At 44.1% G+C, this 14,698-nt stretch overlaps 1 protein-coding gene across 2 annotated transcripts in view; it reads left to right on the top strand.

Annotated features, from left to right (window-relative positions):
• grid2 (glutamate receptor, ionotropic, delta 2) overlaps positions 1-14,698 on the top strand; it is a 1,108,967-nt gene that overhangs the window by 820,895 nt on the left and 273,374 nt on the right. For both annotated transcript variants that reach the window (XM_073042457.1, XM_073042458.1), the window contains exon 5: positions 10,085-10,138. In XM_073042457.1, the coding sequence (XP_072898558.1) occupies positions 10,085-10,138 (54 nt within the window). The remainder of the gene's footprint in view (positions 1-10,084; positions 10,139-14,698) is intronic.

Here is a 14,698-nt window from a genome sequence, read left to right as displayed (position 1 = left end):
AATTGGCATGAGTGACTTTGTGGGCATCACAGAATTGTGGCTGGAAGAATATTATAGCTGGGAGCTTAACATCCAAGGATACACACTGTATCAAAACAACAGTCAGGTAGACAGAGGGGGCAATATGTCTCTGTTGGTAAAAAAAAATGAAATCAAATCATTAAGAAGAGGTGACATAGGGTAGAATCATTGTGGGTAGAGCCAAGGAACTGCAAGGATAAAAAGACCCTAATGGGAGTTATATACAGACATGCAAACAATGGTAAAGTTGTGGTTTACAAATTACAACAGGAGATAGAAGATGAATGCCAAAAGGACTATGTTTCAATATTCATGGCAGATTTCAATATGCAAGTAGACTGGGGAAAACAGCTTGGTGCTAGATACTAAGAAGGGGAATTTGCAGAATGCCTATAAGATGGCTTTTTAGTGCAGCTCATGGTTGAGCCCACTAGGGGAGCAGCTATTTCTGGATTGGGAATTGTGCAAGGAACCGGAATTGATTAGAAAGCTTAAGGTAAAGGAAACCTGAGGAGAAAATGATCATAATATGATCAAAATTGACCTGTAACTTGAGAAGGGGAAGCTAAAGTCAGATGTATCTGTATTACAGTAAGTAAAGGGAATTACAGAGGCGTGGGAGAGGAGCTGACCAAAATTGACTAAAAAGAACATTGGCAGGGATGACAACAGAGCAGCAATGGCTGGAATTTCTGGGTGCAATTCGGAAGTTGCAGGATACATACATTCCAAATAGAAAGAAGTTTTCCAAAGACAGGATGATACAAACGTGGCTGACAAGAGATGTCAAAATCATCATAAAAACTAAAGAGACAGCATATAATGGAGCAAAATTAGTGGGAAGCTAAAGGATTGGGAAGCTTTTAAAAACCAGCAGAAGGCAACTAAAAGGTCATTAAGAAGATAAATATGGAATAGAAAGGTAAGGTAGCCAATATTATTAAAGAGGATACCAAAAATTTCTTTAGACATATAAAGTATAAAAGAAAGGCAAGAGAATATACTGGACCAATGGAAAAGGATGCTGGAGAGGTAGTAATGGGGAAAAGGAAATGGCAGATGAACCGAAGAAGTATTTTGCAACAGTTTTCACTTTGGAACACAGTGGCAATATACCAAAGTTTTGAGAGTGTCAGGGCAGAAGTGTGTGAAGTTGCCATTACTAGGGAGAAGGTTCTTAGGAAACTGAAAGGCCTAAATGTAGATAAAGCACCTGATCCAGATGATTATACTCCCCAGGATTCTGAAAGAGGTGGCTAAACAGATTGTAATGATCTTTCAAGAATCAGTTTATTATGGCATGGTTCCAGAGGTCTGGAAATTTGCAAATGTCACTCCAGTCTTCAAGAAGAAAAAGAGGGAAGAAAGTATAAGCCAGTTACATTGAGCTCAGTGGTTGGAAGGATGTTGGAGTCAATTGTTAAGGATGAGGTTTTGGGGTACTTGGAGGCACATGACAAAATTGGTCATAGTCAGCATGGTTTTCTCAAGGGAAAATCTTGACAGACAACTTGATTGGAATCCTTTGAGGAAATAAAAAGTTGGATAGACAAAGGAAAATTGGTGGACGTTGTGCACTGGGATTTTCAGAAGGCCTTTGATAAGGTGCCAAACATGAGGCTGCTTAACAAGTTAAAACCCTATGGTACTACAGAAAATAAACTAACATGGATAAAACATTGGCTGATGGCAAGAGACAAAGAGTGGGAATGAAAGGAGCTGCCAGTGCCTAGTGCTGTTCCACAGGGGTCTGTGTTGGGACCATTTTTCCCCCATTATATGTCAATAGCTTGGATTACAGAATTGATGGCTTTGGGTCTAATTTTGCAGACAATACAAAGATAGGTGGCGGGGCAGGTAGCTTTGAAGAAGTAGAGAGTTTACAGAAGGACTGAGACAGATTAGAAGAATGGGCAAAAAAGTTGCAGATGGAATACAGTGTTGGGAAATGTATTATCATGCACTTTGGTAGAAGAAATTAAAGCATAGGCTATTTTCTAACTGGAGAGAAGATTTAAAAATCTGAACTGCAAAGGGACTTGGGAGTCCTCGTGCATTTTTCCCAAAGTTTAATTTACAGGTTGAGTCAGTGTTGCAGAAGGCAAATACGATGTTCATATTCATTTTGAATTTAAAAGCAAGGATGTTATGTTGAGGCTTTGTGAAGCACTAGTGAAGCTTCACTTGGAGTATTGTGAGCAATTTCGGTTCTGTTATCTAAAAAAGTATGTGCTGACATTGAAGAGAGTTCAAAGGAAGTTCACGGAAATTATTCTGGGATTGAAAGACTGGTCATATGAGGAGCATTTGATGGCTCTGGGCTGCTACTCACTGGAATTGAGAAGAATGAGTGGTGACCTCATTGAAAACTATCAAATATTGAAGAGCCTCAATAGAGTGCCTGTGGAGAGGATGTTTCCTGTGGTAGGGGAGTCCAAGGCCAGAGGACACAACCTCAGAATAGAGGTGAGTTCCTTTTAGAATGGAAATGAGGAGGAATTTCTTTGGCCAGGGAGTGGTGAATCTGTGGAATTTGCTGTTACAGGCAGCTGTGGAGGCCAAGTTATTGGGTATATCTTAAGGCAAAGGTTGATAGATTCTTGAATAGTCAGTGTATGAACGGATATAGGGAGAAAGCAGGAGATTGGGGCAGAGAGGGAAAATAGATCAGCCATGATGAAATGGCAGAGCAGACTTGATGAGCCAAATGGCCTAATTCTGCTCCTATACCTTATGGTCTTAATAAGTACATTTGGGATAAAGGAACAAAGGATTTCCACTCGCAACAGTGTCTACTAGCGGAGAGAAGGCTATTGCAGAGATTAAGTGGACTTGGCCCCTATATTCTTGAGTTTAGAATAACAAAAATTGATCTCATTGAACTGTCTACAGAATACTTGCACAGATGAAAAGGGGGAGATGCAAGGAAGATATTCCCCTGGGTATGGAATCTGGAACCACAGGTAAAAGTCCCAAAAGTGAGGAGCAGCCACTGAGAACATGATAAGAAATATCTTCACACAGTTGTGAATCTTTTGCATCCTTTACTCAAAGGCTGAGCAGACTCATCATAAATATGTTCAAGGCACATGTGGATGTTAAGGGAATCAGAAGTTAGTCTAGGAAACTGATGCTAAGGTCAAAGGCATGTTCAATGAGCCTTCGCTCTTCTGTTAATCAGCCAAGCTCTGGCTGAATTAAAAACAGAACAAACACTTTAAAGTTCAAAGTAAATTCTATTACCTGAGTGCATATATGTCACCACATACAACCCTTAGATCCATTTTCCTGTGGCCATACTCAGTAAATCCATAGACTGGTAACTATAACAGAATCAATGAAAAGGAAAACCAGAGTGCAGTAGACAACAAACTTTGAAAATGTAGCTAAAAAATGAATAGCAATAAATAATGAGAACATGAAATACCAAGATAAATAGTCCTTAACGTGAGATAATTGGTTGGTAGGAATATCTCAATGGCTGGGCAAGTGAGTATAGTTATCCCCTGTTGTCCAAGAGCCTGATGGTTCTAGAACCTGGTTGTGCGAGTCCTGAGGCTCCTGGTCTGCCTGATGGCAGCAGCGAGAAGAGAGCATGGCCTGGGTGATGAGGATTTCTGATGATGGATGCTGCTTCCCTGAAACAGCATTTCATGTAGATGTGCTCTGTGGTTTACCCGTGATGCATTGGGCCAAATACTGTGACGAGGTGGGGACAAGGGTGTTGGGAGAGGACCCACACGCAGGACACAAACACATCTTTCTTAAGTACAATAAAATAGCGTTTATTACTAGCTACACAGAAGATCAGGAAATCGAGGACAAAGAGAAAACACGAACCTCTGACTCGGACAGGGGGAGCATGGACAGCCGCGGACCTTGGACTCGGACGGGGGAGCGTGGACAGCCGCGGACCTTGGACTCGGACGGGGGAGCATGGACAGCCGCGGAACTTGGACTCGGACGGGGGAGCGTGGACAGCCGCGGACCTTGGACTCGGACGGGGGAGCATGGACAGCCGCGGACCTTGGACTCGGACGGGGGAGCGTGGACAGCCGCGGACCTTGGACTCAGACGGGGGAGCATGGACAGCCGCGGACCTTGGACTCGGGCAGTGGAGCATGGACAGCCACGGACCTTGGACTCGGACGGGGGAGCATGGACAGCCGCGGACCTTGGACTCGGACAGGGGGAGCGTGGACAGCCGCGGACCTTGGACTCGGACAGGGGGAGCATGGACAGCCGCGGACCTTGGACTCGGGCAGTGGAACGTGGACAGCCGTGGACCTTGGACTCGGACGGGGGAGCATGGACAGCCGCGGACCTTGGACTTGGACGGGGGGAGCATGGACAGCCGCGGACCTTGGACTCGGGCAGTGGAACGTGGACAGCCGCGGACCTTGGACTCGGACGGGGGAGCATGGACAGCCGCGGACCTTGGACTTGGACGGGGGGAGCATGGACAGCCGCGGACCTTGGACTCGGACAGGGGGAGCATGGACAGCCGCGGACCTTGGACTCAGGCAGGGGGAGCATGGACAGCCACGGACCTTGAACTCGGACAGGGGGAGCATGGACAGCCACGGACCTTGGACTCGGACAGGGGGAGCGTGGACAGCCGCGGACCTAGGACTCGGACAGGGGGAGCGTGGACAGCCGCGGACCTTGGACTCGGACAGGGGGAGCATGGACAGCCGCGGACCTTGGACTCGGACAGGGGGGGCATGGACAGCCGCGGACCTTGGACTCGGGCAGTGGAACGTGGACAGCCGCGGACCTTGGACTCGGACGGGGGAGCATGGACAGCCGCGGACCTTGGACTTGGACGGGGGGAGCATGGACAGCCGCGGACCTTGGACTCGGACAGGGGGAGCATGGACAGCCGCGGACCTTGGACTCAGGCAGGGGGAGCATGGACAGCCACGGACCTTGGACTCGGACAGGGGGAGCATGGACAGCCACGGACCTTGGACTCGGACAGGGGGAGCGTGGACAGCCGCGGACCTAGGACTCGGACAGGGGGAGCGTGGACAGCCGCGGACCTTGGACTCGGACAGGGGGAGCATGGACAGCCGCAGACCTTGGACTCGGACAGGGGGGGCATGGACAGCCGCGGACCTTGGACTCGGACAGGGGGGGGCATGGACAGCCGCGGACCTTGGACTCGGACAGGGGGAGCATGGACAGCCGCGGACCTTGGACTCGGACAGGGGGGGCATGGACAGCCGCGGACCTTGGACTTGGACCCTGGGGACTGGAACCGCCATGGCCCTTGGGCAGCAATGGGTAGAAAGCGGGGAACCCCCGCCGGGTAGTGGCAGTCCGGCTGGACCTGCCCAACGGAGGCAACGGGTGGGAATGTCGAGTCAGGACTCCGCCTTCCACTCAGGCACCAAGCTGGGATTTCTTCAAAGGGTAGACACAGACACTGGGCATGACATCGAGCCGGGACTCCGTCTTCAGCTCAGGCACTGAGCTGGGGCTCTTCTTCGGGGGTAGACATAGACAAGGGGCATTAACGTCAAGTCAGGACTCCGCCTTCCACTCACCCCTGGTAGATTGACCTTGCCCGGATCCACTCTGGCGACGGAAGGCGAATTGCTGGTACTCCGATGCGGGCTGGATCACTCTGGCGACAGAAGGCGAATTGCTGGTACTCCGATGCGGGCTGGATCACTCTGGCGACGGAAGGCGAATTGCTGGTACCCCGATGTGGGTTGGATCACTCTGGTGACGGAAGGCGAATTGCTGGTACTCTGATGTGGGTTGGATCACTCTGGTGACGGAAGGCGAATTGCTGGTACTCCGATGCGGGCTTGATCACTCTGGTGACGGAAGGCAAATTGCTGGTACTCCGATGCGGGCTGGATCACTCTGGCTTGTCATAGCGGCAGCGACTTGCGAATGCTTCTTAACACTCTCGCCCCGAACGGCTAAAGCCAGGGGCTTATAAGCTGCCGGTTCGGGTCGAGGGTAGATTACCTTGATTGCCGAGCTCAAAGGATGCGTGAAACGGAATTAGACGGGAACAAGGAGTCAATGGTCCGGATCGCAACCTAACTAAATTTAAAGGGGAACCGATCCGGCCCATGACAAATACTCTATATTTCCAAATCTCGGACAAAATTCCAGTTGACTTTAAAAAAGATGATTGATTTGCTAGAAATGCAATTTTTAAACATAGAATCAGAATTCACTATTGCAGAAAATCAAATAAATCAGTTAAAATCAAAATGTAGTCTTATATTGGCAAGCAGGTCAAAAAAGTAATAATGTTTCCTGCTCATGAGGCAGGAGAGCTGAGCCACAAAGACTGTATAACAGAAACTGCAGTGTTTCCTCAAAACCCAGTGCTAATGCACCTGAAAGCTGATTGATTTGAGACAATGGAGTCACTGAGTGGCACTGTGTTGGAGCCTTCACATGCAATATGTAGTATGATATCTTGCATTTCAATCGGCTTAATATTTGCAAAGCTGGAGAGTGTAGAAATGGAGGCACGGTGTAAGGATAACAGTTTGATCACTCAGATGGAGCAGTGGAGAACCTATTTTATTTGGAGTCAAAGAGTAATACTGCATGAGCTGCCCTTCAGCGCAACTCATCCATGCTCACCAAGATGTCCATTCTAGTTTGACCAACTTGCCGGCATTTAATCCTTACTCTGCTAAACATTTCCTACCCAAGTTCATTTCCAAGTTTCTGCTAAATGTTATTAATTCTGTCTCAACTATTTCCTCTGTTGGCTTTCAGAGGCTTACGAATCTTTGTAAATATTGCCCTAAGGAAAACATAAAGTTTTTTTTAATTATTGACACTATATAGACAATGCTGACAATGGCAGCATTTATTGTCCATCCCCAATTATTCCTGAACTGAAGAGACTAAGTCCAATTTAGTTCCGACATGGCAAGCACATCAAGGTTCCTTCTATCACTGAACCAAATAGTTTTTTTCATAATGGATTACCACCTTTTTCCCCAGAGTTAAACACTGTAACGCAATGGTTGAGGGCATGCATTTAAGGTGAGAAAGGGTGAGTTCAGAGACAACCCAACTGTTTTACACAAAGGTTGGTGGGTGCGTGGAATGCACTGCCAGTGGTGATGGTGAAAGCAAATATGAAAGAGGTGTTTAAAAAGCTTTAAGGTAGGCAAGTGATGTGCAGAGAATAGAGAGATATGGGCATTGTGTGGGCAGAAAGGATTAGTTTAGATAGGCATTTAATTACTTGTTTAATAAGTTTGCCACGACATCATGGGCCAAAGGGCCTGTTCCTATGCTGTAATGTTCTACATTCTCTATTCTTATTACAGCTACTATCTCTTCAGTTCCAGATTTATTTAACAACTTTAAATTACCTCAGTATGCATTGTGAGGTATTAAAATATATTAAGGGATATGGGTATCAGATGGGACACTGAATGAGGATTAGAGTGATATTAAACAGAGGAGCAAGTATCATTGCATATGAAATTTTGAGAGATCTTGGGTGACACCAGATGATTCAAACCTGTAAAAGGAAAGGAAAAGAGCAGTTATATGGGGAAAATGATGGCTGTGATGAAGTGAATGGATAAAAATGATCAACATTGTCATGCACCATAGTTGGGACAAATGGCCTCTTTTCAAGTCCTGGAGTAATAAAGAGTCATAGAGCTATACACAATAGAAACAGTCCCTTCTGCCCAGCTAGTGTATGCAGACCATGATATCTATCGAAGTAGCCCATTTGCCTATGGTTGGCCTTTTTCTCATGTTGTAAATTCTTAGTAATTTTCCTGCTTTAAGCAATAATGAGAGAAGTTTGCAGGCACTGAGCTTCAGATATTTTAAACAGATCATGTCGAAAGTCTGTAATTCAAAAGAAAGACGTGTTTCTGTAGCCCCTTTCAGAACAATGCAAAAGCTTTATGTTTGGAACGCCATCACCATTGCCACATTATATTCACAGCTATCTCCCAAAAAGAATCCATTGTTAATGCTCAGTATTCTGTCATTTATTCCTTCATGGGTGTAGAAATTATTGGCTAGACCAGCATTTGTTGCCCTACGTGAATTATGCCTGAGCTCAAGTAGCAGTTCATAACTAACAGCATTAGTGGGTAGAAAGTCACATAAAGGCCATACTGGATAAGAACAGGAAATGTTATTCATTGAAGTGGCATTAGTTTACATCAATGATTCCTTTCTAATTTTGTTTGGAATTAAGACTGCATTTGGAATATTGTGAACAATGTTGGGCCCTGTACTATAGGAAGAATATGCTGGCCCTGGAGAAGATAAGGTTCACTTCACAAGAATGATCACATCAATGAAAGGCTTAATGTATGAGAAGTATTTTATAGCTCTGGGCCTGTACTCATTGGGGTTCAGAAAGGTGCGGGGGAATCTCATTGCAACGTATTGAATGCAGGAAGTCCTGCTAGTGTGGAGTGGAGAGAATAAGGATCCAAGATACAACGTCAGAATAAAAGGATGTCCCTTTAAAATTAAGATGGGGAGGAATTTATTCAGCCAAAAGCTGGTGAGCCACTGGAATTTGTTGCCACAGTGGGCTGTGGTGCCAAGTCATTGGGTGTATAAGGCAGAAATTGATAGGTTCTTGACTGGTACATTAGAAAATTGTTTTATTATTGTCACATGTACAGAGATACAGTGCAGATCTTTTTTTATATATCCCACCATACAGATAATTTCATCACAGCCAGTACATTGAGGTGGTACAACATAAAAACACTAACATAACGCAGAATGTATTGCTGCGGTTCCGTAGAAAGAGCAATACAGGCAGATAACAAGGGACAAGGGCCATGACAAAGTAAAAGGTGAGGTCTAGGGCCTATCACATTGTACAAGTGGATCATTCAATAGTTTTATAACAGCAGGACCGAAACTGACCTTCAGCCAGGTGGTTTGTACTTTCAGGCATTTGTTTCTTCTGCCCAATGAGAGGGGAGAGAAGAATGAATGTCTGGGGTGAGTGGGGTCTTTGATCATGTTGGCTGCTTTCTCTGAGGCAGCAAGAAGTGTAGACAGAGTTAATTGGAGAGATAAAAGGGGTACGAGAAGTACACGGGAGAACAGGATTGAGGAATAACAAAGCCTGACTGAATCGTGGAGCAGAATTGATGGGCTGAATGTCCTAATTCTGCTCCTATATTTTATGGCATTGTGGTCTTATTTAAAATTATTTGAAATTAAGTTCCTCAGCTGCCATGTAGAATTCATGCTTTCGCCCAGATTCAGTGGTTGAGCACTCTGTCTACTCACTCAGTAGCTATACCATAATCCCCAAATGCTTAAGTAATATGGTGTGGCGGTCCACACACACGGGGCTCGAAACACCATCGGAAGCTGCGAGCAGACGCACGACCTGCTCAGGGCAGACTTTCCCGGGACGGTCTGACGTCACGTCCGCCCTGCTGTTCGCAGGGACCCATGGGAAGGGGTTTTAAACGCGCGAGTTTGAATCGATAAAACCATTCCAAGTTCAGCTCTCTCTGCCTCTGTGTGTTCCTTTGGTAGTGCCACTACAATAGATTAAATAACTGTGCAAGATAATTGAGATTTAAAAGCAGAAGAAATATAGAATACTCATTCACTAGCATCCATCTTCTCACTATCAGTGTTGTGTGCAAGTATTCAGGCAGAGAATGGCCCAAGTGATTGTCAGGAATGTTCCTGTTTGGAATGTTGCCCTATTTTTATTTCAATGTTGTCCAAAATTGTAGGAATAAAATGGTTTCCATTCAGCATCTGACAGTGTTAGAGTGCCTTCACTGTAGTGTCTGAAGAATAGCATTGCCCGCGTAAGAGACTTTAAAAACTGTCAAGCCACTGAAAAGTGTCTTGTCTTTTAACAGTTAATGAATAAAAGAGGGTTTTTTTTAGATAAAATTCTTTGAAGGAAAGAATGGAAGGGAAAAAAGGTTAGAAATTTGTTGGAGCGGTAAAACGCTGAGGTGCCCTAGTTACCCTTGCTGGTCCGACTGACTGTATCAAATGACATTTGTATTGATTGATTATATGAGTCTCAGAATAATCCTTTTCCACTTTACAGGTCGTTGACTCCAATCTAGTGGCTTTTGACTGTCACTGGATCTTCATAAATGAGGTAACTGTTCAAATATGGGCAGAAGTAAAGCAAAATTCGACCAAAGTTTTGCCAAGTAGCATTAGATAATATAATTACCTTTTCATCCAGAAAGACATGAATATGTAAAAAGCCTCTGAGTCCCCATTCTCACTAATAATTTGTGTTAACTCATGCAAAGTCGAAATGCTGCCATGAAATCCAATGGATATAAATAGAAAGAGAGTTCTCTTTTACAATCCCTGTGCAAGATGATTGGCGGTGCTACCCTGCTGAGCGCTCCTATTCTGCCCTCTGGCCTTAGAGTGCATGCTGGAGATTTGTTGTTTGAGATACAGGTCTCCTTTTGTTAGCCCAGTGAATATGTCACAGCAGTGTAGCTCCATCCCATTCATATTTTAGTTCCTTGGCAAAACTTCTTGTTGCCCGAGTTCTGCTGTTTTTTTTGTCTGTTTGGGTTTACCCACTGCATATGTTTTAAAGAGACACTGTCATTTTTTGATCAGCTATAGTAAAGAAAATTGGTTATGAACTTTAAAGAAAATAAACATGAGTCACTTCAGTCTGTAATTATAAAATGTACTATTGCATTGTCTGCAGTCAGATTAAAGATTACTAATTGTGATCTATATTTTTTTCAGATCAAAACCTCAGCAAGACCATTGGCTTATTCCTCTGTAAATACAAATGTTGCCTGTGAATTATCTCACTTAACTGTTCTTGGTGCTACCTAATTTGGGAGATAGTGTTGACAGGTGAAAAGAGAGCATATCACATCCTCTTGAGTACAAACATAGTCACGATTTGTCACCGTTCATTTAAAAGAAGATATAATGACTATACTGAACTAAGGAGGCAGGATGTCACCGATTAAGTGCATTATTTCACTCTTCTGAATGGTTTCATTGAATATGGACTGGTTGAATTGTATAATGATGCAGTCATTGCTGTCTGCTGTGCACACTGAGTGGCCAGTTCTCACCGGTGTGAAGGTGCCTATGACCTCATTAAGTGCTATTCCGGAGATCAGTGAGATGAACTTTGGTACCCTTCGTTACTTACATGTTTGCTCAGAGATATCTCTGTGAAAACAGAAGTCTGTGAGATGCTTGCATGCTGACCTTTATGTAAACATTATACTTAAAAGTATATGCCAAAAAATCCTGATTGTGCTTCTAGTTAAGGAAATGTTGTGTGCATTTCTGGTCACCACATTACAAGAAGGATGTGGAGAGTTTGGAGAAGTTGCATGAGATGTTCACCTGAATGCTGCCTAGATTAGAGGGCATGAGCTGGAGGTTGGCCAGACTTGGATTGGTTTCTCTGGTGCATCAGAGACTTAGGCATGGAAGATTATAAAATTGTGAGAGACTAGAACAGTCAGACATGAGACAGTCAGAATCTTTTTCCTCGGGTAGAGATGTCAAGTACTAGAGGGCTTATCTTTAAGATAAGAGGGTGAAAGTTTAAAGTTCAAAGTAAATTTATTATTGAAATACACATTCTGTATATCAGGATATACAACCGTGAGATTCATTTTCTTGTGGGCATACTCAATAAATTCAAGAACCATAACAGGATCAATGAAAGACTGCACCTAAGGGAGCAGACAAACAACCAGTGTGCAAAAGACAACAAACTGTGCAAATACAAAGTAAAGAATTAATAATAATAAATAAACAATAAAATCGAGAACATGAAATGAAGAGCTCCTGAAAGTGAGGCCATAAGTTATGGGAACTGTTCAGCGATGGGGTGAGTGAAGTTATCCCCATTGGTTCGAGAGCCTGATGGCTGAGGGGCAGTAACCCTTCTGAACCTGGTACTGTGAGTCCTGAGGCTCATTTACCACCTTCCTGATGGCAGCAGTGAGAACATTGCGTGACCTGTGTGGTGTATATGTGTATAAAGGATATGTGCAGAACAAGATTTTTTAAAAATAGTTTCTGGATGCCTGGAGTACCAGGAGTAGTGGTGGATGCAGATACGATAGTGGCGTTTAAGAAGCTTTTAGATTGGCCAATGACAATGCAGAGAATGGAGGGATATGGTCATCATTTGTTCAATTGGGCATTGTTCAGCACAGACTCTGTGGGCTGAAGGGGTTGGTCCTGTTCTATATTGTTCCTTGGTCTATGTACTATATCTCTCTTTCTCCCACCCTTAGCATTTACTAAACAGTGGTGTCACACTGCTCTTTCCACAGTTGAGTGAGATCATTTGAACACAGGTAATCACAGTACGTGTATTTGCCAGAGGTTACTAGGACTGGTTTGGGCCAAATCTTTTGCAGTTTAGGAATCTGGCACCCCCATGAAAAGGCATTTGGCTAAACGGGTATTATTTAAAACAAATTGTTAATATCCCAGACAGGGATGGAGAACTCTTACCAAATTAGTTACTTTGAGAAGACCAGTAAAAATGAACTGACTGAAACTTAAAAGTGTATCGCTATTGAATGTCCACTTATCAGACAGGGTTTCTCCTTCAGATGCTATTACCTTTCCCCAGTAACTTTATTGGCCAGCAGACATCTTATGGCAAAGTGCAGAGAGGAAAGCGATTGTCTATTTAGTTACTCTTATTGATTTCTCGTGATGTTTACAAACTATGTTAATGAGAACATTCTACACTGCCAACTTTCATCAAATGTGCTTCTTGTCTGAGAAAATTCATCCGACTGCAACTTCCCTATCTGGTCAAACTCTGTTCCATTTACCCCCTCTATCCCAACTTCCATTTCAGCCTCACTCCAGCTTCCTTTTTTTTATCTCACAGCCAAGCAAATATCAACAAAAATTAAAGGAAATATATTTTTGTAATTTTTAATTTGAAAGTTCTATAATAATTGTCATTAAGCAACACACAAAAAGCCAGAGGCAGCATCTATGAAGGAAGATAAAATTTCAAGTTGAGACCCTTCACCAAGACTAGAAGAAAGAGGGGAGATAGCCAGTATAAAAAGATGGACGGAAGTCGTTAAGCAAGAGTGGGTCGATCCAGGTAAAGAGAGTGATAAACAGGTGAGGGATCGAGGAGAGTGAGAAAGATGTAAGAAGGTGGGACGTGTTTAGAGGAAGTGACAAAGGGCTGAAGAAGATGTTAGCAGAGGACAGTGAAACATGCAACAAAAGGAAGAAGGTGAGGAGAAGAACTGGAGGGAGGAATGTGTGGATGGGGAGCAGATTGAGAGGGTAGGGACGGAAAGAGAAGGGGTCAAGGGGCTGATGAAATAAGGAAAAAAGGAGGAGGGGAAAGATTACTCTAAGTTAGAGAAATCAATGTTCATACCGTCAGGAGACAAACAAGGTGGAATATGAGGTGCAACTCATGTTATCAGGAGACTTAATATTTGGTTCTTGGAAACTGCACAACAATCCTGGAAGTCGGAAATTTTCCAACTCTTTCTGTTTTTCCTTACAACACAGAAGGAGGCTATTTAGCTTTTCAAATCTATATCAACTCTTAGGCCACTTGTACCAACCATGTGCCTACCTGCAAGCTTCTCCCTTGTACAAGCCCATCAACTCTCCACTGATTCTCCTGATAAACACCTACATAAGGTGTAATTTGAGTCCACTTACCTCCTAATGCAACCTTGGGTGAAGGAGGAGACAGGAGCATCTGTAAGAAATCCACATGTTTACAAGGAAATTGTATAGAGACAGCATTGGAGGTTATATTAAACACAGGTTGAGGAACTATGCAACGGATCACAACCTGCCGTGGAATCCCCATGAAACTTCTGAGTAAAGGCTACGCATAATTACTTCCCCATCCACAGATAGTATAACGCTCAGGAGTATGGGATAACTAGATGACTATTAAATCTTGCCTTGACTGCATAGTAAGTAGAAGTCAGACATTTAGGATTTGAAAGGAAATGTACTGTCATTGGTTGATAAGTTGATGGTATGGTTCCAACCCCACACTCACCCACTCTTTCTCTCCCCTTTCTGTTCCCATATGCCAACCCCATCTCCTTTCTTTGGCTCTATGCTTCACTTTCCTTTCCTGTCGGATGTTCTTACCTGCAGTCCTTCGGCTACTCCATCTCCCACCAGCTGTTACCTTGCTCAACTCCTCCTCCATCTGCATCTCACCCCTCCGCACCCAGACCTACCTGTCACATGCCAGCTCTTGCTCTACCCTTCCCTCTCAATGCTTTATATTGGCTATCACCCTTTCCCCTTTCTTTCCAGTTGAAGGGTTGCAACTTGAAACTTCTACAGTCCACTTCCCTCCATGGAGGCTATCAATGGGTTCTCTCAGCATCATGTGTGTAGCCTCTCACCTGTTTATTGAAGTGAAATTATGGACAACCTGTATTATAACTCTATGTTTGTTATTACTCATGGCTGTCCCCTCAATTCCCTTCAAAGCAGTAATGACACCAGCTAAATTGTCCCCAAAACTCTACATTTCAGAGAATTCAAGCCAAATGTCAGTAATCTCTCAAATCCATGTATCCTGACTAATATCCTAATACAATGAAAGTTTCTTATCTGAGACATGATTGTTGGGCAGCACACCGTACACGTTCTGGCCAAAGCCTCTGCAGCTGTGCAAACTCTCACAAGA

Source organism: Hemitrygon akajei, chromosome 4, assembly GCF_048418815.1.
Source record: "Hemitrygon akajei chromosome 4, sHemAka1.3, whole genome shotgun sequence".
In the NCBI taxonomy this organism is placed as follows: domain Eukaryota; kingdom Metazoa; phylum Chordata; class Chondrichthyes; order Myliobatiformes; family Dasyatidae; genus Hemitrygon; species Hemitrygon akajei.
The sequence above is the reverse complement of the archived record's forward strand: the minus strand, read 5'-3'. Positions and strand labels throughout refer to the sequence as shown.